The sequence below is a fragment of the Syzygium oleosum genome, unplaced genomic scaffold (genome assembly GCF_021117445.2).
Source record: "Syzygium oleosum isolate NSW1041296 unplaced genomic scaffold, Sole_v2.1 Sole_v2.10, whole genome shotgun sequence".
In the NCBI taxonomy this organism is placed as follows: Eukaryota; Viridiplantae; Streptophyta; class Magnoliopsida; order Myrtales; family Myrtaceae; genus Syzygium; species Syzygium oleosum.
In genome coordinates this window covers 7,176,648-7,203,782 of record NW_026607494.1, presented here as the reverse complement: position 1 = coordinate 7,203,782, position 27,135 = coordinate 7,176,648, and the positions used below count along the sequence as shown (strand labels likewise).

The window sequence follows — 27,135 nt, the reverse complement described above, 5'->3', positions numbered from 1 at the left end:
TCTGTAAAATCTTATGGCTCCATACCATCCTAAACTATCATTTCCATAAAACTTTACAGCTTAATAAAAAAACTCTAAAATGAACCCACAAAACTAAAAGTCTGCATCGATCGGAGTTCACAGCTCGGTTTCAAAATTTCCTCCGACCAGATGAACAAAGGGCTCGAACCCTTATCGGATGTTACGAAACGAAGTTAATTCGTCTTGTCGGGATGTCTAAGGCACACATACACGGGAATTTTTCTCTCTTTTGCTTTCCTCACGGTCACGGTCACGGTCTCTCTCTTTTTATGTTCGTTTCCCTTTTGATACCGTCGGTCCCTCGTTTTTCTTCTTTTGTAATTTTCAGGCGGTTGAAGCTTTGAGACAAAATTAATGGGCTTTGCGCTGGGCCCGTTTATTACAAGTTTAGCTATCAAAGTGGGCATGGAGCAAAAATCCATAATCTTACCTTGTCTCGTCATGCCAAAATCAGAACCCACGCCTGTGCCCTTGTGTCCCTATCATATCACTGGCTCTGCTTCTTGGATTTGTGCATGAACAATTCCACCCCCCCAATGTCTGCTTCCAATTCCATCCACTCATTGACCCAAACTTCACTTCCCTTCCCCACCCTTGCAATTGCAAATCCCCCTTCCTTCCTTGCATCCTTCCTTCCTTCCTTCAACCTTTCCCACCACACACCATCTTCCTCTCTCTCTTCATCTCTGTCTCGATCCATGGACAACTCCATTCCCAACAACTGTTGCACCACAGCAATCATTCTAGTGGCTCTACTTCTCTCCCTCATGACTCCAGGTATAAAATTAAAGCCATCATTCTTGCAGTTTCTTTTGTTAGGAGGAAGCTTTCCATTGTTGTTCAATTCAATCTGCCCCCCCCCAGAATTAACATGTTTTTGAGACATGCCAGGATCCCGCGCGGTCGATGATCTCGAGTTCCGGCCTGTGGCAGTAGAGTCGGAGCCCTGGGTCCTCGGGGAGCTCCCCCGGGAGGACGAGGCCGGGAGGCGGCGGCATCTGGGCCCTTTCCAGCTTTGCCTCGCGTGCAAGTGCTGTGCGGCTGTCGCACCGACGCCCGTGTGCGTCACGATGCCGTGCTGCTTCAGCATCGACTGCCAGCTCCCGAACAAGCCCTTCGGGGTGTGCGCCTTCGTCCCCAAGTCCTGCAGCTGCACATCCTGTGCCGTTTAGCAGCATCAATCACCACATTGGTATACATACGCTCTTCCTGTGCTTGCTTCAGAATCTGAACTAGAGAAGGATGTCAAATGCTTTGTTGGAAATCTTTGCCTGGCCTTTGCTTTTGTTGAGGATATACTGAAATTGGGGGACACTTTGTGATTACGTCCGTGTAATTTCTATATCATTTATTTTTTTTCAATTGATATAGGCTGTACACAATGTGCATAGAAATCATTGGCTTATATAGCTACATTATTGTAAGTGTTGACATTTCATGGGACCTAGACCTATGTATTTACTTTCTATTTCAAAAAATAATTTTCCGCCAAGTACTGTTATCGCAATACAAGAAGGGGAGTACACTACCCTCTATTTGCTTCCTTCCATTGATGTCGTCTTGCTAATTCGATCAATATTTGGTTCGGCGAAAACATTACGAGATGGAGTCGAAATCATCGCGACGAGAAAAACCTATCTCGTGGGCCGAAATTGAGCCCGGTATTTTGAGACTGTCCATCTCATGTACCTGTGACGCTACAGGCCCGGCGGCAGGAGGCTAAAACCCGACCCGGTCCTAACATGTTTCATGGTCCGAATCTATCATGTTTCCATGGTGGATGTAGGACATCACAGGTCCGATCCAACCCGGAATACCAACCTCGAACCTACGTGAGAGTCGCCCCAGTCTCAACTGGAGCCTTGACCCGGATCCGACTGACCGAAGCGCATGCAACTACAATAACGTACGAAGGCTTCAATTTGTTCTAGGTCTTCGTGGTCTACTTCTTTCCCATTTATTGCGTCAGCCAAGCTAATCCCTTGCCTAAGCAATGACGTCATGGCGCTGAGGAATATTATTTTTTTATGTCTATATCTATATTCTGTGTTCTAGATTAAGCTATATCAGATAGGATGATTAATATTTAGGGCACAAGCCACAAAAAAACCCTAAATTATGCTCATTGTGATACATTTACTATAAACTTTTTTCTGTGACACAAAAATCCTAAATTTGTGCCTGTGTGACACATTTATCCTCCGTCATAGAAAACCGTTAAAAATCTGCTTACATGAATGCTATAAAGCAAACATTGTTGGCATGATGCCAACGTGACCTATGCGAAATAAAAGCAACGGCATTTTGGCTAAAAAATCATATAACAAAACTTTAATAGAGGGTAAAAGTGTCACATAGGTACAATTTGGGGTTTTAATTAAAACTTTAGAGTAAATGTGTCATAGTGGACATAGTTTGGGGTTTTTAATATCACAAAAAAATGTAGGGTAAATGTGTTATAATTTGCATAGTTTGAAATTTTTTGTGGCTTTTTTCCTAATATTAATTAAAAAAATTCATATAATAGGTTATGATGTTTCCATTTATTCAGTTTGATCCAATTCCTTATCTTCTTATCTAAATTTGATGTAAATGTACTACTGATGAATTTAAACATATGCCAATAATATTTAGATTTAAAAATCAGATTTGGACCAAAACAACGTCATTTTGATCTTGTTCTTCATGTTTTAGCCATGTTAGCGTCACAAAGGATAGAAAAAATAATATAAAAAAAAGCCACGTCAGCGTCTTTCATTAGCCAAGTTGAACGGAATTAACAGAAGGACTTAATTGCACCGATTTAACAAGTTTTATGACTTGATTGAACTTGTTAAAAGTGTCGGGACTCAATTTCACTTTTGTGACAAGTTTTAGTATTTTTAGTACACTTATCCCCAAATTATATTAGGGGTAAGCGGTTCCAGATTGCACATGGAATTGGAACCTACCCGTTCGAACAAATTCCTCATTTTTTGAAACTTGAAACCCTTACCCTGTCACAGGTTCCAAGGTCAATCCAGGTTCAACTTGTATTATTAATTGAATTATTGCAGTGAATCATCACCTTTAATGATCATCTCTTGTTACTACAATCTATTGATCACAACTTATATTTAGACACACGAAGGATATGGAACATTAACAAAGTAAAAGTCTCAATCATAAAATGAAAGTTCAGACTAACGGTTTCAAATTATACACTCATCATCGGACGGCATAAAATACCATAGGATCGCGCAAAGACATAGACAAAGAAAAACACAAAAACTTGTTTCAAGTTTCAGGTTCCACCTATCTAGAACTTGCAACCTACTTATCAAAATTGGTTCCCTAATTTTTTGAACCAGGAACCTACATATCTTGGAACCTGAAACCGAACAAGTTCTTACTAGTCCGATTCTTCGATTCCAGGTTCTACCCTGGAACCATATTCACCCCCAAATAATATATGGTAACATCTCGTGACTTTTCATTCCAATTGTTTAAGGATTACGTGACTCAATTAAGTTTCTATGCCGATGAGCCAACTCTTCTATTTTTTTAATTAAAAAAAGCCTCTTATTAGAATGAAAATGAAATTTGAAATGTAGGGTATGATCTATCAAGGAATACCAACTCATACTATTTTTTTATGATCTAGGGGCACGGGGAGTGAAGATCCGGCTATCTAGAGACGTCCTATGAAATGCCCTCAAAGCTTCATGAACCGATTAAGTATAGGTTTTTGATCTATGCAGGTGGCCTTAACCTAGAGCTGCGTGCATGTGGTGGACAGAATTTGAATGAGCAATCTCTAGTTCATGAGCGAGAAATTCTCAAATTTAACGTAAGACATAAAGTTAACTTCTTTTTTCCATTATTTTCTATAGGAAAAACGATTTTTTTTTTTTGAAAAATCCAGTTCATGAGGTGGAAATTTCCCGACGACCAAGCCAACTCGAAGGGTCAGTTTAGAGAATCTTCCGAAAGACATAAAGAGATCAGCTTCGTTCTCGATGCCAAAGAATGTAAATGAGAAATCAAAAGACATTGTTCTTTCCCCCATTCTTTTTAACATAGGAGAGGGAATTTTTTTCCCTTTTTTATATAAGCAACCGCCATTACAGTCGTCAATCAAAGGACGTATCCTTGTCTTTCAAATTGGCTGGTGTCGCTGGCATGACACGTAAAGATCTTCTTATGACATCGGACGCATCGTCCTCCACGAATTTGCCCACGAAATACAGAAACCAAAAGACAAGAATGTCATCAAACATTAATGTATTCTGACCACTCACGAGCATCGACTTCAGTTGTTTTCTTCGCACATAGTTTATGCATAAACACCCTCCTTAGTCATTGCAAGAATCTCCCGATTCGATTTTCTAATTACATGACATTAGGATCAGCACCGTCACCCCAAGATTTTCTTCCATATATAACTAGAAAATTCAAATTAGGAAATTAGAACATCATATGGTAGTTGGAGAAGAAGCCAAAGGTCTTTCAAGTTGGACGTGTGCATGTTCACATCACCTACTCCTTTTTTTTCTTTCTTGGTCTCTCTTGATTAATAATTAATCCCTCATTGGGTGTCCAGTTCGTTGAAAATGTTGGCTGCTCGTACCATATTTTACTAATTAAGTTTATTCCTAATCAATTCGGATCTTGTTTACGTAGGAACAAGTTATTTGGCGAGTGCACCATTCCTGGTTCGCATTGAACTGCACTGATTGACCAACTTGTTGTTTGTTAATTTCGTGGACTGAAGTATTTTTTAAATGTTGAACAGCAAATGATCAAATTTGACCATTCGTAGCTGTGATCATGTGGGAGATTTCATGCGAGGTTTCTGAATCGCGACATTGAGCTAGAGAACAAGAGAACGATAAGACCTATTGCAATCAATCTTTGCCTATGAGGGTTTTTTAGCCTGCGTGATGACCAAGTTGCACATTAGCACGAGGGATAGAAACAAAATTTTATTATCATGATTCATGGGGAAAGATCACAAGGACTTTGAATGATGAACACCTAATCTTGAACAAGTTCCTTTGGAGAGATTCCACAAGAACATCAAGATTTTATGGGAAATTTTTTCATCCTCACTTCCGAGTTTTTTTCGGGAAAAGTACTAAAAAAGTCATAAACCTATTGCATCGATTCCAATTCAGCCCTAATTTTTTTTAAAATTGGACCAATTTAGTCCTAAACCTTTTCATATTGATACCAGTTGAGTCCATGCGGCCAATTTAGGCCGGATATTGCTAATATGGACGTTGGCTGTCCTATATGGTACAGCTGGCGCTAACATGGACAAGAATATTTTTTCTGAATTTTTTATTGATTTTTTCGTTTCTTTTTTTCTTCTTTCCTTTCTCTTTTTTCTTTTTTCCTAATTTCCCTCCACCAATTGCTAGCCTCCGTGATGGTCGGCAAAGGTTGCTGGACATAGGCAAGGGTCACGGCTGGGCAAAGCCACCCATTGCTAGAGGCCAGCAAGCGAAGGCCGGCCTCGCTTGTAGTCAATGAGGGCCTCTTGGCCCTCGTCCTTGCTGGCGGCCAGCGACCTCTGCTGGCCATCACAGAGGCTGGCGACTAGCAAAGGGAAATAAGGAAAATAGAAAAAAGAAAAAAGGAAAAGAGAAGAAAAAAAGGAAAGAAAAAATCAATAAAAATTTTGAAAAAATATTTAAAATTTAAAAAAAAATGTCCATGTCAACGCCAGCCATGTTATGTAAGAAGGTTGATGTCCAAGTCAGCAATTTCGACATACATTGCCTGAATGGACTCAACTAGAACCAATATGAAAAGGTTTAGAACTAAATTGGTATAGTTGACAAAGTTTAGGACCGAATTAATACCAATGCAATATGTTTAGGACTTTTTTGGTACTTTTATCGAGATTTTTCCCCATCAAATGGTATTTGGGTCAGCTTGTGCATGACATTTACATAACAATGGTTCGGTATAAACTTTTCGCAATAATTTCAGTTATAAAAAAGGGTGTTGCGGCCAATAAGATGTTTGGTATACACGCCATAATCACAATATTCCCATAGGTATAGCTGTTTTGAATAAACAATTTTGCTGGCATAATAATTTTTGGGTCACTATGAGAGTAACAGCATATTGTGAGCCACAAATTTTTTAAGAAGTGAACCTCACAACAATTTATAATTATTTATTATTAATTTTTTGTAATCCAAAACATACTGTTAATCTCACATAGTTTATTAAACTAATCCACCTAATTCCATGATATTGCCACATACAAGTAACATTACTTTGTAGTTAAGCATGACTGTAGTCCAGTCACAGCTCTAAACAAATACAAAGTCCGGTTCTTTTGGTTTGGTCAAATGCAATGAACCAACATGAAATTAGGGATTTCGTGATATATTGGGAAATAATCCTACTTATTTGTCAACTCAACAATCCCTTGGATTATGACGTAAGATTATGTTACCATATCATCAAGCATCCAATTTTTTTTGGACAAATAGGTTGACCAGTGTGAAGTGGAATGATACACTGTATCACGTAGCGTAACTCTTAAAAATATTTTAAAAAAAGTAAACCTTAAGAATTAAGAAGTGCGAATTATAGTACTAGAGATCACACCTAGGTAAAAAATAACATCAAGATTTTATTCAAAAAATTTTCATTCTCAATTACTAGTTTTTTTGGGAAAAGTACCAAAAAATAACTAAACCTATTGCATTGGTACCGATTTATCACTAAATCTTTTAATTGGACCAATTTAGTCCTAAACCTTTTTCACATTGGTACCATTTGAGTTCATCCGGCCAATTTAGGCAAAAAATGCTGACGTGAATGCCGGCCGTCCTACGTGACATATATAGCTAGAGCTGATGTGGACATTTTTTTTATTTAAAATATGTTTTTGAATTTTTATTGATTTTTTCTTCTCTTTTCCTTCATTTCTTTTTTTTTTCTTTCCTTTCTCTTTTTTCTTTTTTCCTTATTTCCCTTCGCTAGTTGTCAACCTTCATGATGGCCGGCTTGATAGACTCCAGCGAGGGCAAGGGTTGGGCAAGGCTGCCCCTTGCTATAGGCTGACAAGCAAGGGCCGACCTCGCCTCTAGCCAACGAGGATGTCTCGGCCCGCACTAACGACCAGCTACCTCCACTGGCCATCATGGAGGTTGGCAACTGGTGGAGGGAAATAAGGAAAAAAGAAAAAAGAGAAAGGAAAGAAAAAAAAGAAAAGGAGGAAATAAAAGAAAAAATGTCAATGTCAACGCTAGTCGCATTTCGCAAGATGGCCGGTGTCCATGTCAGCAATCTTTGACCTAAATTGGTCGGATGCTCAACTAGTATCAATGTAAAAAAAGTTAATAACTAGATTGGTCTAATTGAAAGGTTTAGGTCTAAATCGGTATCAATGCAATGGGTTTAAGACTTTTTTGGTATTTTTCTCGAGTTTTTTCCCCATCAAATGGTATTTTGGTTAGCTTTTGCATGACATTTACAAATCGATGGTTCGGTATGAACTTTTCGCAATAGGTTGAGTTATAATAAAGGGTGTTGCGGCCAATAAGATGTTTGGCATATGCTCCACAATCGCAATATTCCCATAGCTGCAACTGATTTTAATAAAGGGTTTTATTAGCATAACAGTCTTTAGGCCAATGTGACAGTAACATCATGTTGTGAGCCATAAATTCTTGAAGGAGTGGACCCCATAACAATTTATAATTTTTTGTTAAATATTTTTTGTGATCCAAAATATACTATTAATCTCACAGCAGTTTATTAAAATGCTCCGCCTATTCCATGATATTGTCACATACAGGCAACATTACTTTGTAGTGAAGCATGACTATTGTTCAATCACGGCTCTAAATAGATACAAAGTCCAGTTCTTTTGGTTTGGTCAAATGCAATCAACCGACGTGAAATTAGGGATTTCATGATGCATTGGGACATAATCCTACTTATTTGTCAACTAAACAATCCCTTGGATTACAACATAAGATTATGTTACCATATTATCAAGCATCCAATTTTTTTTGGGCATATAGGTTGACCAGTGTGAAGTGGAATGAAACATTGTATCACGTAGCGTAACTCTTGAAAATATAAAAAAAGAAAGTAAACCTTAAGAATTTGGAAGTGTGAATTATAAGATTAGAGATCACACCCGGGTAAAAGGAAAATTATCGAAAGCCAAGAAACACGCCCTAGATGAATATGAAGTATCCCATTCTCGATGTCCATATAGTTCATCCTTCCCGAAGCGTCGTGTTCGACGAACAAAGATGAACTCCTCTCTCGACGGTTTGTTCGAAATGTTAAGGAAGTAATAACCCGTTTTGGAGTTACTAAGAAAGTCGTCCTAGGGAATGTGCACCAAAGAGAGCGAGGCGAACGAGGTTTAGTTTTTAGAAACTTTGGGATTCTCCCCACTAAACCTTTCGATAGGTTGTTGATGTGACCAAAGCAAACCCTAATGAGAATTAATTTGATTAATTAATCAATCCCCCAAGAAAAATTAAAAGAATATATGCATAAAAGATGTTCGGTGGCCCCATTCTTTTTGTTGGACTAACGAGAGGATCCAACGAGGTCCTCGTCCACATCCCTTGTCGCATTTCCCCGTAGACAATGCCGGCTTCTTCTTGGTCCAATCCATTCATCCACGTAGAAAAGAAAAAGAGAAACTTGCTTTTCTTTTCTTTTCTTTTCTTTTTGGAAAAAAGGAAGAAATAATTTATTTTCTGAAATTATGGATATGAATATAAATTATTTTCACGTGCGGGGAGGTAAGGGAACTACTTCCATTTGATATTGTCAGCGTGGCTTTATGAAGACCAAAAAAGAAATTGATGTAATTTCTTTTATGATGTTGGAGATGAGTCATGCCCATGTTGGAACTTGAAGCCAAGACAAAATGATGACTTCACTTAATTCTGGGAACAAATTCTCTACTTAAATCGTCTCGAATTTTTATAGACTTATAGTATAAAGTCGCCCACGTCTTCACCTTGCAAAGATGAGACACTCTCCTATTTATTATTGACCCTCATGCTTTGTTCTTTAATTGAAACTCCCTTTTTCATTTATTAATTTGATCTCTTCCAGCGTCAGTGGAAATTGCAATTTTCCTAGATAGTTCGATACGTAGAAAATTCTATTTTCACGAGCGTTATCGAGTGCCGCTTGTGGTATCGTTTTCCCGGATATAAAACCAAACGAATATTGACTCGTTTTTTTTACTATAACTTGTTATCCCTCACCCCAAAAGGAGATTTGAATTTTCCTCTGGTTCGAGAGCTAATGGAGTAGATTATTATGCTTTGACTCGAGCATTAAAGTTGTCTCATTTCTACATGAATCACGAGGTCATTAGGGCATTATCCAGTGCCAGTTCTTGAAGTACGTAAAGAAAGAGAAAATGTGGGCAGTGAAATCACACAGGCATACGGCGAACCCTATTGGTGCAGCTCGGGGACAACCATGAAGATGGGTCTTTAAAAAACAATCAAGAGGGTCATTGATGGCGCAATAAAGCGAAGGTCCTACGTAATTGAGTAGTGTTAGCCACTAAGCGATACAACCATCCGAAACCAAGGGCCTCTCTCCTTCTCTCTCTCTCTTTCTCTCTCTCTGTGCAAGCACTTCCTATTGACGCCAAAGTTCCGAATATAAAACGTAACCTTCACACAAGGAACTTGAATCTCCCGTTCAAGAGCCACACCCCACTTTCCTTATTTTTTCTCCGCAAGGATTTGTGGCCATTGGAGAAGCCGTCATGTGCAGGATTCACCCTGACGAGGACCGGTGCGAATACCGGCTGCGCCGGGAGAGGAATGGAGACTCCGGCGGTGACGCCATTAGCCCGTCGAAGCTCACCGTGTGGAAGAAGTCGAGCATGAGCTTCCAAGGGACCGACGGGTTCACGGTATTCGATCAGCGCGGGAGGCTCGTCTTCCGGGTCGATAACTACTCGAGGAAAGGTCAGTGCGCGTACGGAGGAGGGGGGCTGGTGCTGATGGATGGAGTTGGAAATGCCCTTCTAACTTTGAGACCTCAGGTGATTAATTCTCCTATGTTTCTGTCATGCCTCGTGAAGAAGCTAGTTTTGATGCTAAAGTATAATGCTTCAACACAACTATAAACTTTAGGAGAAATTAAATTCCACCTTCGTTTTGATATTAGATTGCATAGAGGGACGGAAATTTGGAGGTAGACTCGTGCCATTTGCAGTTTTTCTTGTTCATCGCCAAGAGCGATCGGTCGGATTATACTACCGATCTTTCCAAGGAGTCTGGACTTTCGAAAAAGAGATGTCTACTTAACTGCTGAATTATAATATATATTCTCCAATTAATGCATAATGTTATTGTTCCTTCCGATTCAAACTTTGCTAGGGTGTCGGAGGGAGTAATCGAGATTGTTTTGAGATTTGAATCGGCTCTAGCTACAAAGATCTGCAAAAAACCACAATTTTTTCTGAGAAATTTTGTCCAATTTCTTCTGTGAAACTTAATGTTTGTGTTGTGTTGTCAACAGGTTCTGAGCATGCAATGCCAGTGGCACGCCTATAAGGGAGAGAACGACAATGGAAAGAGAACTCCCAATTTGAGAGTATTTTCCATGAGGAGGACTTCACTGCTCTTTCACAAGAACAGCAACATTGAAGCCGAGGTGTTCTTGGGAGGGTGTGCGAAGCACGGTCAGGCGCCGGATTTCGCAATCGAAGGCTCGTTCACGAGGCGAAACTGCATCATCAGGAGCTCCGCGGGGGAGATCACGGCGAAGATATCGAGGAAGAGAGCAAACACGGTGGTCCTGCTCGGGGACGACGTGTTCAGCTTGGTGGTGCAACCCGGGTTCGACCCGGAGCTCGCCATGGCATTTGTCGTGATCTTGGATCGGATCTGTAGGAAACCCTACACGCCAGTTTTGTGTTCTTAGATGACGACGGTGAATGAATACTCACAGAGCGAAGAGAGAGACGCACATAGTAGTCAGCCACATTCATAGATTTCTTATTGTTCAATCTTATTTTGTTCGCAGAAGCCTTGTATTGTATATTCCTGACAAGGTTTGAAACTGGAAATGCCATGGCTTTAACTTAAGGACGAACCTAAGTCACTTTCCATATATGAAATCAGCATTTCTATTTCAACGATCGCATCCCTTTACATTCTACCATTTCCAATTCCCAGATGTTTTTAACTTTCAAGTCACAAGGAAGTGTCGTGGGCCATCGCAATGTTCGTCAATTCATTCCAGTCCGATCACATGTCGGATATTCATCGTTCACCCATATTTGAGGTTGACCAAGCAACATACATATATAGTGCAGATTCGATTTATTTGGTTGATCCACATAACAACTAGGATGGCAGTCTTCACTCCTGGTAGTTTCTAAAACCTGAGATATAAGCTCGTTGATGTCAGGCTGCATAAGAATCAATCCATGACATATATCGACAATGGTCGTTCTCGAACACTCAACACCCTGACAGCATGATTTCTGACAGAAATGAACTAACTTGTTATAAAATTTTATAACCTGCCTCGACCTTCGTTACCGAACAGGATACCTCATCATCGTCGAGCAAATTACTCTCTGTCATGCACTTTCTTGCCCTTATCATGGCCTTACACAACCACTATACTACTGCCCTTTTCCTCTGTTGCTTAAACTCATATGTCACTTGACTCGGTTCTGTTCAGTCTCCACCACCAGCATTTGAATTAAATTGCTTCAGATGACCAAGGTCAAGTTGACAAACATCCCTATTTCTTTTGGCTCTCTTTCCCTTTCATCCTTTATGAGGAACTCTCCATTTCTTTCATGCATTTGCAGTACAACTCTGTCGACATTGGGCGGCAAAGGGCAACCGTACACAGTCAACAAAATCCAAAATCGCATTGTCCAATTTAGGTGCTGGGTAACAATAATGAATGACCCAAATGACACACGAATGAATAATTGTGATTACCCAGAGTCTCTGATGAATCACCCACCTAATTTCTTTGCCCTTACAACTCTTCCACAATGGTGGACTCAACTGCAAGACACCAATCAAACTCAGAGAGAGACAGAGAGGGGTATGGCAAGCCAAATTCATCAAGTAAATGCGATCATCACACGATCAGTATCCCGATTGAGCCGTATACAATGCCGCATCCCTGTAAGACACGAGCTTTATCCTAGAATAATCTGCATCTGTATCTACTTTGCAATAAAAAAGAAGGTAAATTGCTGGGGTAACAAACCATGGAGGTGCCCTAGATGTTCTAACATCAATCCCCTGTAACATAAGTCTTATATTCATAGTACCTCTTCCCACTTGCTGACTTCTTTTCATTGCGTTTCTGCAGGAAAGGAAAAGTCATTGGTGGTGGAGTTAGTGTGCTTGCGTATTCCAGAGAAAGATGATGCTAATGGGAAAAACCCCCCATCCATAAAAGATCACCACGGTAGTCACTCTATATATATGTAATGTCAGCTAAGGAAGCAGGATTTTCATGATCAGGACAGGCACCCGAACGTTGATGAGTAATTGTCATGTGTACCAACTCATTCCAGGAAAAGCTCAGCATTGATGTCTAAGCTTCGGCTCAACTCCAAATCCGACAAAAAGAAGCAATCTCGAGGGAGCTGCATCTGCTTTTCGTGCTTAATCGTTCACCAAGCATCTGGGGAAGCACAAATTTTGCGTCAGACCATCATGCTGCAAGCCACTGTTACCAATAGCCCAAAAGTCAATCATCCCATGACTAGATGTCAGAAGCCTTCATCTTGCGAGGCCTTTTAGATTGAGATGGGGATTGTGCAGCTTCTGATGATCTTCCAGGTGCCTGAAGATGCCAAATTAATTACGAAAGGGAAAAGAATCATGACATTAGGTACTGGACCTTGTACAAGAACAAGTACATCTTTAACTTAATAGGAGAACCTGGTTACCTTGCGTTTCTGGTCCCTTTTGCCAAATCTATCACCTGCAATTCGTTCATGTATCTGAATTCAATCATTTCAAGCTACAAGTCTAGGGATCACAGGAGACTATTAATAGGAAACAACAAAAGGTTCCACAGAGTGAAAAATTGGAAATTGACAGTAACCACCAAAAGATACCTCCAAAACTAAGAGGGTCAGGCATAAATGGCCGATCCTGGTCCCCTCGGGGCGTGCGCTGTTATCACGAGAGACATTTGACTTTTAATCATAAAAGAAAACTACAGAGCAGTATTTTTACGGGATACAGAATACGGTTCAGAACGATAGTAGCAAATGCAAAGCAATGATTGCAGTGGCTCAACTACATCTCATCTCAGTCTGCTAGAGTATCGAAATACTGACCTTTGGGGTGCCTGGTGTTTCTGAGTAAGGACTGTCATGAAAAGACGTACCTTCTGCTTCCTTATATTGAAGCTGAAATTTGAGAGTGGGCATGCGCATTAATGAAAATTTCAAATTTGTAATTTTCCAACTCAACAAATCTCCTGACCAAAAAAAAAAAACTCAACAAATCTAATTATTCTTTATGTGGTTTCCTCTCGTGTTATTTCCTTAATGAACATTAGGGAAAATGAGCTATTAAAATACTTCATTGCTGCACAGGCATACTTCTTTATTTAATCAAAACTCAGATAATCTATGGTCAGTGAGCAACCAGACACTATTAGCAGCCATATCAAGCAAATTCAAAATGCAATTGCTGTCAAAAACTAAATAACAGCTACACCAGGCCATCATGGTTACTTGTATTAATTCAAATGTCATGACAGCAGATGATACATGAGCTTGATGACACAATGAGCAAATGTAGTTTTTACTGAGATATAAACAAAAATGGAAGACCTTCTGATTGAAAGAAAATCTAAAAGCTTAGAGATACGTAATCTGCTCATGAAAAATTCAGAAATCAAACAATTAAGACAAAGAGACGAATATAATTATGGTTACACAAGAAATTACCTGCTTCTGAAGATTGAGAAGACTCAATATCTCTTTCCTTAATTCAAGATGCTCCGCACAAACAGCTTTGGTTGGAACTTTTGGTTTCAAATTCACCTGAAAATAGAGGGAATTGAAATAATTATGTACACTTGTTGACAAAAAGCTTAAAAATTTATTACCAAGTCGCAGGAGAATTAAAACCTAGCAAAGGCTTATAACTGCAACAGAAAAAATGAACAATAAATCCATTCACATAACATAGAGCAGGAAGTAACTCTTTTTAAATCCTAATTAAAAATTTTGTGATAACGACCACATGAAATTCCCCTGCCAAGAAAGGTTCCTGAAACCATTCCATGAAAGAGGAAATAAACATACCCCAAGTTCTTGCAACGTTTGCTCAACCCGCTTGATTGTCCGATGTCCCGCAGATGCACTCGCAGCTTGCACCATTTGATCAAGAGCATACGTTCTCAAGTACACACGGAGCTGAAATTTTCTCAGAGTTGTGCGAAGGCGTTAAAAGTTTAATACCGGAAATAGTGTCAACAGTAAACTACTCAGTGGGGCAGACTTACCAAAATAATAGGGAAGAATCAAAAGGAACTTTTAAGGGGAAAAGAAGGTCATCTTAGATGCAAACAGTACCTACCATGCGAAGAGAAGCAAGAGTAGATGCATTGTCTGCCATTAATGTTGACGATGCAGTGATAGCAGAGGGAAGTGTAGCATTTGAAGGAGTTACAGCGTCACCACTGACCACAGCTCTCTGACTATTTTCAGGACCAATATTTGCTGCTACGGGCAACTCAGACTCTTCAGGGCCCTGGAAATGAAGAAAAAAGACTTAAGAACTGCAATCTCCAGAAACGTCGCACAATCACACTATCAGAATTGGAGTAAGAATAGATACTCCTCTGGATGCCAGAGCTGTGTTATTCATTAAGTTCATTCTTTCTGAAGAGTAATAATGCCCCCTTCCTGAAAACGGAAAGCAAAACTAGAAAGCTATGCAATAGGGCAACAAGACCAACCTTAGCAGCCATGCGTGACTCTGTTATCCTTTTTGCTTCAGCCAGTACCTAAGAAAACAACAAATTAATGAGAAACAAAAGAAAAGGTCGATATTTGCTCATCAATGAATCTACCGGTCAAGAAATGCTCGATTCTTCTGCCGAAAGCCATAGTAAAATAATGACCTCAGTATCTTTTCTCTCTTGATGTTTTGTTTGAGAGAGGACCATTGACAAGGCACGTTTGCGCTCTACTTCCTGTGACATATTGTAAGGTTCCTGTGTCGTGAAGAAACAGATGAGTATGGCAATCATTTAACTTGGGTACAAAGTGAACTCAGGGACATGCCCTAATTAACCATCTCAAATATAATATAGATGCTTAATTCTTCATCACCAACCTTTACAAGAGGGTCATTGGCGATATCTCCTGGAGCAGCTCTAGCACTCAGAAGAGCACGAGATACTAAACATATGCAGCCGAATAGCCATCAAGATAAAAAACAAGAAAGTTCATGTGAACAAACCTTCACTCAACCTCAAAAACAGACACTTACCACTATAATAGCGATCCTTCAGTTCCTCCACTGTGCGAGATGAGGGAAACCTGTCAGCTATCACAATAAAGCGGAGATCAAACCTTTCACACAAGTCAAACAATTGATCTGTCTCTTCTTTGGTCCATGTCTGAAAAAAGGTAGAACAACTTGGTCAGGAAAGGAGAATTTGAAAAGCCAGCCAACAGATAAAGTCATGTGCAACAAGCATCAAGTGTATTCTCTTCCAATGGAAAAAACCAGACAAAAACTGTATCTATTCCGAGGTTACGAAGACAAAACTTGAGAGGGTACCTACAGGATCAGTCAAGTACTTCTCATACTCCTCATCGGTATACTTAATAATGTTGACAGACTGCATTACATCAAAAACAGTTTGATAAACTTTCACATTTACATTGGCACATAAACACAAAAACCTTCTCTCACCAGACAACATACAGAAAATTTATAACCAACAAGAGCTTTACCTTGTTGTATTTGGCAAAAGCATAATCACCAGTTGGTGGAACACCATTCACGACTCTGACCTGCACATTTTTAAGAAACAAGGGAGCTTTTACCACTGGCAACAGCCCGATAAAAAGTTCTCAACTGTGAAGGGCAGGAAAATTTACCCAATGGAAGAGCTGCAAATCATCCTTTCTAGCAGAATTTGTGAAAGGTAGCCACTGCCAAGTAATCTGAGCAAAGGGCAGAATTCTCTGAAGTGATTTTAATACAAGAGATTACACATAAAAGAAGCCTGGAACTCAAAATAATGAATAGAATGATTGGTCATTCTATTCTACAAAAGCAATGGACAATATGTGGACTAACCGAAAGTGTCATCTATATTCCAGAAAGCTCTGTCATTTGGGAGAAACAGCCCACGCGGATACTACAAAATCTCTACAACAACTAACACATCATTCGTTATATCCTACTGAGAGTGTTAAAGTCATGTTTCATGACACAAACCAAGATAGGCACATCAAACTCTGCCCTTTAACCAATACTTAAGTACAAACGCGCCACCCCTAGAATCCTATAACTACTCTAGACCTGATCATGAGCTTAAACCCCAAAACCAACCTCACTACACTACCTTAAACCAAAATTCAACGAACCTTCTCGTCCGGAGGAGGATGTCGTCTCAATTGAGAAGCATCAACTGACGGCATGAGAGGCGCCAAACCGCCGGTAAGCGCATAAACCTACAAAATTTTAGCAGATTCAAAGCTCTCTGTAGCTGCTGAAATTCACAAATATATAAGCCACAGTAACAGAGACAACAGAGAAAACAGAGAAACAGGGCGGACTCAAAAAACCAATCACCTCCCGCGAAATGCCATCGGGCTTCCTCTGAGGCTCCTTCGGAGGCCTAGACTTCTTCTCTTGGGGGATGGGAAGCTGGTTCTTGGGCAGCCCGAGAATGTCCTTGGCATCCATTACGAAACCCTAACAGGAGTCTTTGAGAACCGTCACAGGTCGAGCCAGAAAAACGACATTCTCTCCCTCACAGAGGATGGGAAGAACCAGCAAAACGGAACCTTCACACAAGAAACTTGAACCTCGCGGTCAAGAGCCAAGCCCCACGAGGATTTGTGGTCATCGTAGAAGCCATCGTGCGTAGAGATTCACCACGACGAGAACCGGTGCGAATGCCGGCCGCCGCCGGGAGGAGAATGACGACTCCGGCGGCGACGTCGTTAGCCCGGCGAAGCTCGCCGTGCGGAAGAAATCGAGCACGAGCTTCCAAGGGACCGATGGGTACACGGTCTTCGATCAGCGCGGGAGGCTGGGTCTTCCGGGTCGACAACTGTTCGATAAAATGTCAGTGCGAGCACGGAGGAGGGGGGCTTCTGCTGATGGAAGGAGACGGAAATGGCCTTCTAACTTTGAGACCACGGGTGATGGATTTCTCTTATATGTTTCGCCATGCCTCCTGAAGCAGCTAGTTTTGATGCTAAAAATATTTGGCTCCTATGCAGCTGTGACTTTAGTGAGACATTAAATTCCACCTTCGTTTTGATATTAGATTGCGTAGAGGGACGGAAAAATTGGAGGTAGACTCGTGCTATTCACATTTTTATCTTGTTTGTCGCCGAGAGGGATGCTCGGATTATACGATCCATCATTTCAAGGAGTCTAGATTTTCAATAAAGAGAAATTTACGTAACTGCTGAAAATATATATATTCTCCAATTGATGCGTAATATTAATGTTCCTTCCGATTCAAACTTTGCTAGGCTGTCAGAGGGAGTAATCAGAGATTGTTTTGAGATTTGAATTGGCTCTAGCTACAAAAATTTGCAAAAAACCATAAATTTTTTTGAGAAATTTTTGTCCAATTTCTTCTCTCCAATTAGTGTTATGTTGTCAACAGGTTCCGAGCATGCAATGCCAGTGGCACGCCTGTAACGGAGAGAACAACTATGCAAAGAGGACTCCCCATTTGAGAGTATTTTCCACGAGGAGTTCACTGCTCTTTCACAAGAGCAGCAACATTGAAGCCGAGGTGTTATTGGGAGGATGTGCAAAGCACGGGTCAGGCGCCGGTTTCGCGATCGAAGGCTCGCTCACAAGGCTAAACTGCATCATGAGGAGCTCCACAGGGGAGATCGTGGCAAAGATATCGAGGAAGACAGTGAACACAGCGGTCCTGCTAGGGGACGACGTGTTCAGCTTGGCGGTGCAACCCGGAGCTCGCCTTGTCGTGATCTTGGATTGGATCTGTAGGAAACCCTACACACTGGTTTTGTGTTCTTAGATGACGACGGTGGATGAATATTCCGAGGGCAAAGAGAGAGACGACACACATGGTACAGTCAGCGACATTCATAGAATTCTTATTGTTCAATCTTATTTTGTTCGCAAAAGCCTAGTATTGTATATTCCATACAAGGTTTGAAACTGGAAATGCCGTGGCTTTAACTTAAAAAGGAACCTAACTCACTTCCCATCCATCATATGAAATCAGCATTTCTACTGCGGCGATTGCATCCCTTTCCATTCTACTATTTCCAATTCCCACATGTTTTCACTTTCAAGTCGCTAAGAAATGTCGGGGGCCATCACAATGTACGTCAAATCATTCCAGTTTCGATCACATGTTGGATATTCATCGTTCGCTCATCCTCGAGGTTGACCAAGCAACATATCTAATGCAGATTTGACTTATTTGGTTGATCCATAGAGCAACCAGGATGGCAATCTTCACTCCTGGTAGTTTCTAAAACCTGAGATATAAGCTCGAAGATGTCAAGCTGCATAAGAATCAATCCATGACATATATTGACAATGGTAGTTCTCGAACACTCAACACCCAGACAGCATCATTTCGACAGAAATGACCTAACTTGCTACCGAACACGATATTTCATTATCCCCGTGCAATTTTTTACTCTCTGCCGTGCACTTTCTTGCCCTCATCATGCCTTTTCACAACCACTAAACTACTGCCCTTTCCGACCAAAAAAAAAAAAAACTACTGCCCTGTACCACCATTGCTTAAACTCGTATTTCACTTGACTCGGGTTCTGTTCCCGGTCTCCTCCACCAGCACGTGAATCAGATTGCTTCAGATGTCCAAGGTCATACACACAAACAACCATAATTCTTTTGGCTCTCTTTCCCTTTCATGCTTTGCACTTGCAGTACCACCGTAATTAGACAGCAAAGGTCAACCGTATGCAGTCAACAAATCCAAAATCGCTTTAGGTGCAGGGTGACAACAATGAATGACCCAAATGACACAAGAATGGGTGACTGTGATTACCTCCAGTCTCTGATGAATCACCCACCTAATTTCTTAGCCCCTACAACTCTACCACGATGGTGAACTCAACTGCAAGACACCGATCAAGCTCAGAGAGAGACAGAGAGGGGTATGGCAAGCCAAACTCATCAAGTACATGCGATCATCAAAATGATCAGTATCCCAATTGAGCCGTATACAATGCCGCATCCCTGTAAGACACGAGCTTTATCCTAGAATAATCTGCAACTGTTCTACTTTGCAATAAAAAATAAGGGAAGTTGCTGGGGCAATAAACCATGGAGGTGCCCCAGATTTTCTAACATCAATCCCCCGTAACATAAGTCTTATCTTCATAGTACCTCTTCTCACTTGCTGACTTCTTCTCATTGCGTTTCTGCAGGAAAGTAAAACAAAGTCATTGGTGGTGGAGTTAGTGTGCTTGCAAATTCCATTTATCTTGTTTTTTGTGAGTCCAAGAAAGAACTCTATATCTTTGTCAACTAAGCACCCCTTGAACTTCTACCGTGGAAAACCAACTAATGTCTATTGCTGCAGGGCAGGTAATATCAGCATTCTACAATGCAAATACAGCCCACAGGGAACAATGTCTTAGACAAGACGAGAGGGAGAAAATAGCAATCGAACAAGATATCATGGATGTTGGTAAGGGTGAACCACCTCAAGGCCACGCCTTGGTTCCTTGACAAATTTTAGATACACAATATTCATTGGAAATCAAATAAGGTCAATTACCTTAATGATACACCTCCCGGGCAGAAAGGATCAAGTATAGTCAAATAGTTTCGTGTGCAATGGCCAAGAAGAATTTATTTTCTTATACGTATAGCACTTTGATCGTCGTTGAAAAGTAAGAAGACGGTATAATCCATAGATCGCCTAGAAAATACAGAGAGCTAAAATCACATGTCAGGAAGGACCTACCTGGAAAGCTTCATGATTTGCTACAATCCTCCGAATTATTGTTGTAGTTGTAATATCCAGAGGACTCTCCAGGACTTTGAAGATGCCCATACTGATTGGAACAGCATATGGATTCCCTTCATCCTGTCATTATGAATTCATGTGGGTAGTTAACAAACAAAAGAATATTAATACTTCAACAGAATAAGCAATTGTATAACAAGCAGCCATGTGCTATTGTTCACCTTCTGAAAATCGTTGTTTTCTGCTATTGTTCCATGGACAACTAAGGAAATATCAAATGTTGTGATCTGCACAAGAACTCGAGTTAGTAACCTAAAGTGATAAATGGATGTCTTGCTAAGATAATCCAAATAAGATATCAAAGGGAAGTCTGAGATTATCTTTCTAGAACATAAGTGCTTTTCACAAAGATAGCCTGGGAATCCGTCAATCCCTCCCTCTCTCTGCCCCTCAGATTGTGTCATTAACAACCCCATCCTCTAAATGAGTGATTTGTAGACAAAATCGCAACATCCACCTCAACTTTAACAATCATTCACCATAGATAACATTTTAATAATTTCATTTCCACACCCTCAAAATTTAGAAAGGAGATTGCTAAAAAATTGGACGAAAGCAACTGATAATACAATATATCAAGCTCATCCTAAAGTATATAGCTTCAGAGAGAATACCAACCATATCTCTGGACACTTCCCATGGGGCTCCAATTATCACCTCATCCACATACCGGCATGCCAAAACACTTAAGCTTCTTTCATGAAGATTCATGATTGGCCGATGTGCTCCTCTTTTAGCACTGCAAAGCCATTGTTGACAAACCACAAATGTGTTAAGTCTGAGAAATTCAAACCAAAAGCAACCTTGGACCCATCAAAGTATCATTAATATAAACTACAATTGTCATTACATATAATCCATGAGTGAATGCTTTAAAACTAAGTAAGTCAGACTGAAAGCAGATAAATTAGCGCCATTCAAGCAGAAATATCCACCAACATTAGCAACAATAACCCAATCACCACAAATAATTACAAGGAGTTGCTGCTAATATTAGACAAGAAGTAAGTGAGAATACCATATAAATCATATTAGAGGCAGATTTGTGCGTATGCATGGTTTGACTTCACAAAGCTCCCAAAACTACTAAGCGCTAGCGATAACACAGGAAAAGCAAGGTCCTCTTTGGTAACTTTTAGAAGAAATTAACATAAATGGGATAAGTTCAACATGAATAAGCAGCACGGCTTTCAGTAATTCAATATCAGAGACGTTATGCCACTGTCATGATCTATATATCTTATCAATCTTGAACCAAAAAATCCATTTGCAAAACCACTTAACAGTGGTGAGGACATGGTTAGGGAGTGGGGCAGCAACTTTTGGATGGATGTAAAAACTCAGAAAAGAGCAAAACAAACACATCAGTGTTGTACTAACGAGTTCCCCTATAAACTAGTAATCTTTCTAGTTAGTCACCCATAAAATAGTGGTCTATCGATGCTCTATAATGGGAAGCACATCTAATGATTGCCATTGCCTTTTTTAGAATAAGATCAGGGCTGTGCGACATGGCTGAAAGAGAATAAACCACATATTCACACAACTTCGAAAAGGTAGACTAATTCTGCCTTCAGGCCAGAATCTTGACTGCTTAGTATTTGCAAGATTACACTGACTAACTGCGACAGCCATGGGAAATGGCAATAGAACCATCAGATGATAAGACATAGAGCAAAGTGAACATTCAAACTCTAGAGTTTCATGTAATTGACATGCACCAAACAAAACCTTGAACAAATGATTAAAGAAAAAGAAAGAGTTCACAACCTGACGGTCTGGTCAGTGTGTATTCCCACAAGAAGAAAATCTCCAAGCGCACGTGCAACCCTCAAAATCTGTACAAAACACCGAAGTTAGTGATAATACCGACAAACTTCTCAACAAGCTCATACTGACCAGTATAAACACTAAAGCACGTTATCTTCACTAAAAGCAAGCAATCGACAATGGAGATCTATTAAAAGTGCAATAAGAACTTTATCACAAAACAGAATGTGTACAACAGCCATAGCTGAAAGCCTGAAACCAAATAGCCCCTGAAATCAATGAGAAACGGAGGGCATAAGAAACAAAAGAGGCATGTCTTGGGAAGGCTTTCATCCAATATCTTTCTCTTTCAGTAGCACCAACAGAATCTCCTGGGCAACTTTTACTGGATCCACCCAAAAGCCATTTGAGCGGAATCAATTTGTATTGCAGAAATAAGAAAAGCAAAGGAATCCCTCTGCTTTTTCTTCATTGCCTCCTATTATCTCTATATTCATGGTTTCTTATTTTATACTTCTCTATCACCTTATGACCACAGGGAGTAAAGCTATAGTAAGACATAGTAGACAGTGAACATACCAAAATTAACCGCTGTTTATAGAAAAGATAAGCTAATATAATCTACTATAAACCTAGCTCATGCTATAGACAGTTTTCTAATAGGTATCAAATTCTCCTAAACCAAACCTGTTAGTTTAAGTCTGAAACATCAATTATCATAGGGTGTGTATGTATGTCCACGTGTAGTATATAAATAGTCACTTAACAGGTTGGCAGGTCTATGTTTTCTTGTAAGCTTGTCTAGCTTCCTTTCTTTGATTTTCAATTGTGTAGACATCTTGTGCCTTCTCAATCATGTTCCTACTATATATCTATAAACAAAGACCGCAAAAATAGGTTCAAACTCCTGACACAAAGTAGACATCCAAATTACAGATCTTGGTACTCTGCAGACATCTCAACATTTCTCACTTATACTAACCATTGGCTTCATCTGCCTGACTCAGCTTTTGAAAGGGTACAAGAACTGCGGCATTTAATTGCACTAGGAATGAATATGTGGAGAACAACACATACGTAACATTAGAACACTAAAAGAGAAATAAAAGGAAGGACAAGACAAGAAAGCAATTTGTCTCTGGGTGATATTGAAAATAGTACCAAGGTCTCTATTGATTTATCAGGTGCACATATGATAGACAAAGTAAATTGCAGCTCATCTATTGGCTTAAAGAAAATACAGAACAGAAGGGCACGCCACCAATAATCTATGTGGCCAGAGTGACTTTGAGATATATCATGAGCCGACACAAAGGCTAGCGACTAATCCTATACTCTTGAAAAGGCCACTGACATCATATAATTTCCAAGAGAGACGTCTAATTAATGGAAGCTTAAGCTGGAGACAAATCAACAGATCTTGGTATTTACTACACTAGAGTTGTCAATGGGGGGACACTAGCTGTCCAGCATTGAATCTATCACCATTAACTACTTCCTTTGATATTAATGTTAGATAGCTGTTCAATTGTCCTCCTTCCAACTAATTCTGTCTAAGATATTCTTCCCTGAGAGCATATGTTAACACTTCGCACTGAGAAAAGCTGAAAAGGTAAATTATATTAAAAGGCAAAAAGAGAGAATTTTTGCGTGGATAGTTCCTCCTCTTAACAACAAACATTCTCATGATGTGTGGCAGCCTATCTGTGGGTATGCAAAGGCAAAAAGGCAATATAAGTACCTCCACATGTCCGGCATGAAATAGATCAAATGCACCATCTATATAGATTATACGAGCATCTGGTCCTGGGCTCTACACAAACAGAGAACAGCAAATAACGGTTAGACTAAAGAAGAGGCAAGTCTAAAGGAGAGAAGGAAAAAAAAAAGGCATAAAGGGAAGGGGTGTTGATAGCTTTTTACAACATCAGATTTCTAATAGCCAACTGATCCTAGTCATCCCAATTTATATTTACAATGTTGACATTTCTAAATCATGTTGGTCATCTACTCCGAAAGTGTAACATGCAACTTCATCTTGTCGACGACTAAAATAGAGATTGCTCTTTCTGGTGATCTACCAGAATCTTCCAATCACAAATCTATGTTCTAAGATCATGCTGATGATAGATAAGGACAATAGATATATACTGTAGCTCACAATTCCATTAGAAAATTGGACAATTCTTCGAGATGTAGGAAGAAAATGAGATATACGAGTCCCAGCACCAGATCCACCATCTTCAACTTTTGGACTCCGACCATGGCTGAATTGTCTTTGCAGGGTAGAATGATTTTGAGTGTCACTAATAGTTCTTTCCCTCACACAAAGCAGCATCCGACCTGTTTCAGCGAGAGAACTTCCATAAGAACAGAAATTGCGAATTGCTCAAAGGAATAACTCAAAAATAATTACCAACAAATCCTGCTCAGTACATGCTAAAACATTACTGATCATGCACATCCTACAAACCCCTGTTGAAAAAAAAGGATCAATCCATTGAGGTAAAAGAGTAATCTCATCAGCAGCTTTCGCAGCTCAAACTCTCATTACCACCATCATAAAAACTCACGCCGCGTTACCAAAACCTTCCCTTCCAGGAGTCCATTGAGAGGACCAATGCCACCAGAATCCACCATAATGAGTAAAACTATAATAGCAGAAAAAAGTTTTCCTTCTCGAGATCCGTCATAGGAAGCTTAATTTACAAGCTGGAATACACAATGAGACACATTTGCAGAACAAAGGAAGATTAACGATCCATATTCCGAAGCATTTCAAGAAACTTCCCACACGCTGCAAATGCCTACACTAGAAAAGGGAAGAGAAAAGAAGAAACCTGCGAAGAAAGGAACAAGAACAAGACCGTACCAACGATATCGGTGCTCGAAACACCTTCCGTACGCTTGATCTGCTTGTACTTCCCGGCCTTCTTCGCAAGCGCGTAGGCGTCGGTGCCGTCGGGAAGGACGCAGGGATCGTCGCCGTGGATGATATAATCGATGTGGTACTCGTCGAACAGCTTCTTCATGAACTCCTCGGTGATCGCGTACGGCGCATCGGGGATCACCTCGTCCACCCACTTGACGGCGTTCACCATTATCATCCTCTCGTTCAGGGGCGTCACGGGCGGCCCCTTGTTCACGACGATCTCCGCGTCGCTGACGACCCCGACGACGAGCTGGTCCCCTAGGGCGCGGGCCTGCCGGAGGGCGTTGCAGTGGCCGTAGTGCATCATGTCGAAGCAACCGTCCATGTACACCCTCACCGGCCTCTTCTTCCCCCTCCTCCTCCTCCGGCAGCCCCCCAGCCCCGCCCCGATCCCGAGCGGGGCGCCGGTGAGGTAGAGGCCGAGCAGCGAGGCCCCGACGACGGCGCCGCCCACGAGGAGGGCCGCGAGGACCCTGGCCTTGCTCTGCGGCTCCGGCGCCGAGACCGCGTCCGGACCTGCCATTGGCTCTGCGCGGGTGGCGACGGGAGGGGAATGAGCGCTCAGGGAGCGGCGGCGGCGGCGGCGGCGGCGGTGGCGGCGGTGGCGGCGGCGAATCGGATGCGGTTGCGAGCGGCGCGGAGGCTGCGTTGGCTGGGGTTGAGGTTCAGGATTCGCGTTCGCATCGTTTGTTCTTTTGCTCCCTCTTTTTCACTGTGGCGTTTCCTCCCATTTTGCTTTTTCTCCCTTTTCTCCTTTTTATTCTTATTCTTTTATTCTTTTATTTATTTAATTTTATTATTTTTGTTCCTCTGATGTTTCGGTTTAAGGATTTTGCAGGTCGTGTTCTTGTCCCAAAAGCTATGACTTTTTTTGTGTTCGATCGCAAGAACAAAAACAAAAAGTTAACGGGCCTTTTTGACCCTCTAATTTTACATTTGTCCTTTCCTTGATTTCGTCCTTGATTACTTTAATCGAGCCTCGAATTACCGATCATCCCATCAATCGTGACCGACCAGTCACAAGAGACCAGCCAATGTCGGTTGCAAAATCGCCCTCTGTCGATCGCTATCGGAAGCGGGCGAGCAACGGATCGAGGTCTCGTGAATTTTGCCTTTTAAGATTCGAGCTGCATAAATGTTACACGAGAAATTTGAGCAACGGAAATTTATTACATTGCCCGTCACGAACGATCGCGAGATACGTCGAGAAGAACATTTTGAAGATGTGCATGCAGCGGTCTCGGTAACGGTGCTCGAATTATAATTTCAAGTGACTTGTATTTTGCACGGCTTGTCCATGTAAACATATTACTACGGAATATTTGTCTAAGTGCAGCCAGCAAACTTACCATTTAAGATTGTAGATACCTAAATGGGCGCCTCTTCTCATTATTTTCGGTGCTTTCTCCACGAAATTAGCCGCACCTAGATGTGCAATTTAATGTTCTTATGGCATTTAGAGTCTCCAACATCAATTCGTCCACATCCGAAAGTTGTTCATCATTCTCTCCTATCTACCTGGAAAAGTTTGATTTCATCATTGGCCGTGCTTCGCTTCTCCTCCTATGTCCAAAGTCTCCATATTCCTTTGAGTTTTGTTTTTCCACTCCTTCTTTCATTGTGATTTTTTTTGGCATTCCACCTTTGAACTATCCTAAATCCAACCTATTATCAACTTTTTTTAAAATTATTGATCATGTGAGATTTTGATGGGATCACTGTTATGAAAGCTTAAATTTTCATATCAAAGCATGATTTAATATTTAAATATTTTATTAAATTACTTTAAATGTTTTCCCCTACGATCTCTAAGTAAATGTTTCTTTTCTCGCGGTTCAATTATCTAAGCATTCTACTTTGGCAGTTCAATTACTATGTTTGAGTGATTTTGTTATAATTCTCTCGGCATTAGTGTAACAGTAGATGAATGAAATCTAATTTTTTTAAGTCAATTTAGCAATTTAGAAATGTACAATGGAGAGTGAAAGTTCATTTCTTTTATTATTAAAAATATTAGTTATTTCATCTTATAGTATTAAACGAGGATGAAGATGTATACTAACATACTTCCAATGATAAGTTAATAGGTTCCCGTTCCACCTACAACTCGGAACCTAGCCTGTCAAGACAAGTTCCCGATAGATGGATATATATGGTTGGAATTGCCA

General features: G+C 40.6%; 4 protein-coding genes across 8 annotated transcripts; 2 read left to right on the top strand and 2 right to left on the bottom strand.

Moving 5' to 3' along the window:
• Window positions 1–485: 485 nt before the first annotated feature.
• On the top strand, window positions 486–1,513 carry LOC115685832 (uncharacterized). Its single transcript, XM_030610965.2, has 2 exons — window positions 486–798; window positions 913–1,513. The coding sequence occupies exons 1-2, from the start codon at window positions 537–539 to the stop codon at window positions 1,191–1,193; spliced, it is 543 nt and encodes a 180-aa protein (XP_030466825.2). The 5' UTR covers window positions 486–536; the 3' UTR covers window positions 1,194–1,513.
• Window positions 1,514–9,571: 8,058 nt separating this feature from the next.
• On the top strand, window positions 9,572–11,161 carry LOC115685805 (protein LURP-one-related 5-like). Its single transcript, XM_030610919.2, has 2 exons — window positions 9,572–10,063; window positions 10,543–11,161. The coding sequence occupies exons 1-2, from the start codon at window positions 9,782–9,784 to the stop codon at window positions 10,945–10,947; spliced, it is 687 nt and encodes a 228-aa protein (XP_030466779.2). The 5' UTR covers window positions 9,572–9,781; the 3' UTR covers window positions 10,948–11,161.
• Window positions 11,162–11,432: 271 nt separating this feature from the next.
• On the bottom strand, window positions 11,433–17,453 carry LOC115685803 (SWR1-complex protein 4-like). 2 transcript variants are annotated; one of them, XM_030610915.2, is made up of 17 exons: window positions 16,836–17,450; window positions 16,628–16,714; window positions 16,136–16,201; window positions 15,989–16,048; window positions 15,817–15,873; window positions 15,519–15,648; window positions 15,363–15,427; window positions 15,148–15,240; window positions 14,983–15,030; window positions 14,601–14,774; window positions 14,327–14,437; window positions 13,967–14,062; window positions 13,349–13,420; window positions 13,124–13,181; window positions 12,953–12,987; window positions 12,462–12,846; window positions 12,102–12,360 (listed from the first exon to the last, which is right to left on the bottom strand). In XM_030610915.2, the coding sequence occupies exons 1-16, from the start codon at window positions 16,947–16,949 to the stop codon at window positions 12,766–12,768; spliced, it is 1,347 nt and encodes a 448-aa protein (XP_030466775.2). In that variant the 5' UTR covers window positions 16,950–17,450; the 3' UTR covers window positions 12,102–12,360; window positions 12,462–12,765. The 2 variants fall into 2 exon arrangements, with proteins under 2 accessions (XP_056171134.1, XP_030466775.2); XM_056315159.1 differs by lacking the exon at window positions 13,349–13,420 and having other exon boundaries at window positions 11,433–12,360; window positions 16,836–17,453.
• On the bottom strand, window positions 12,102–25,714 carry LOC115685804 (ethanolamine-phosphate cytidylyltransferase). 4 transcript variants are annotated; one of them, XM_056315161.1, is made up of 9 exons: window positions 24,908–25,714; window positions 24,197–24,378; window positions 23,777–23,848; window positions 22,036–22,103; window positions 20,884–21,004; window positions 20,427–20,492; window positions 20,203–20,325; window positions 19,620–19,654; window positions 12,102–12,325 (listed from the first exon to the last, which is right to left on the bottom strand). In XM_056315161.1, exons 1-9 carry the CDS (start codon window positions 25,488–25,490, stop codon window positions 12,289–12,291), a joined length of 1,287 nt encoding a protein of 428 aa, XP_056171136.1. In that variant the 5' UTR covers window positions 25,491–25,714; the 3' UTR covers window positions 12,102–12,288. The 4 variants fall into 4 exon arrangements, with proteins under 4 accessions (XP_056171136.1, XP_056171137.1, XP_056171135.1 ...); XM_056315162.1 differs by lacking the exon at window positions 12,102–12,325 and adding an exon at window positions 18,324–18,739 and having other exon boundaries at window positions 24,908–25,713; XM_056315160.1 differs by lacking the exons at window positions 12,102–12,325; window positions 19,620–19,654 and adding an exon at window positions 18,324–18,739.
• Between the last annotated feature and the right edge of the window lie 1,421 nt (window positions 25,715–27,135).

Coding starts and splice junctions, on each gene's coding strand:
- LOC115685804 (XM_056315160.1), bottom strand. CDS start 25,490: ATGGCAGGTCCGGACGCGGTCTCGGCGCCGGAGCCGCAGAGCAAGGCC. Junction 23,849..24,196: donor TCCAATTTTCTAATGGAATT/GTGAGCTACAGT, acceptor CTGTTTGTGTAG/AGCCCAGGACCAGATGCTCG. Junction 20,326..20,426: donor AAAACAACGATTTTCAGAAG/GTGAACAATAGC, acceptor TCATAATGACAG/GATGAAGGGAATCCATATGC.
- LOC115685805 (XM_030610919.2), top strand. CDS start 9,782: ATGTGCAGGATTCACCCTGACGAGGACCGGTGCGAATACCGGCTGCGC. Junction 10,064..10,542: donor TTCTAACTTTGAGACCTCAG/GTGATTAATTCT, acceptor TGTTGTCAACAG/GTTCTGAGCATGCAATGCCA.
- LOC115685832 (XM_030610965.2), top strand. CDS start 537: ATGAACAATTCCACCCCCCCAATGTCTGCTTCCAATTCCATCCACTCA. Junction 799..912: donor TCTCTCCCTCATGACTCCAG/GTATAAAATTAA, acceptor GAGACATGCCAG/GATCCCGCGCGGTCGATGAT.
- LOC115685803 (XM_030610915.2), bottom strand. CDS start 16,949: ATGGATGCCAAGGACATTCTCGGGCTGCCCAAGAACCAGCTTCCCATC. Junction 15,874..15,988: donor CTTTTGCCAAATACAACAAG/GTAAAGCTCTTG, acceptor GATGTAATGCAG/TCTGTCAACATTATTAAGTA. Junction 13,182..13,348: donor AAACACCAGGCACCCCAAAG/GTCAGTATTTCG, acceptor TCGTGATAACAG/CGCACGCCCCGAGGGGACCA.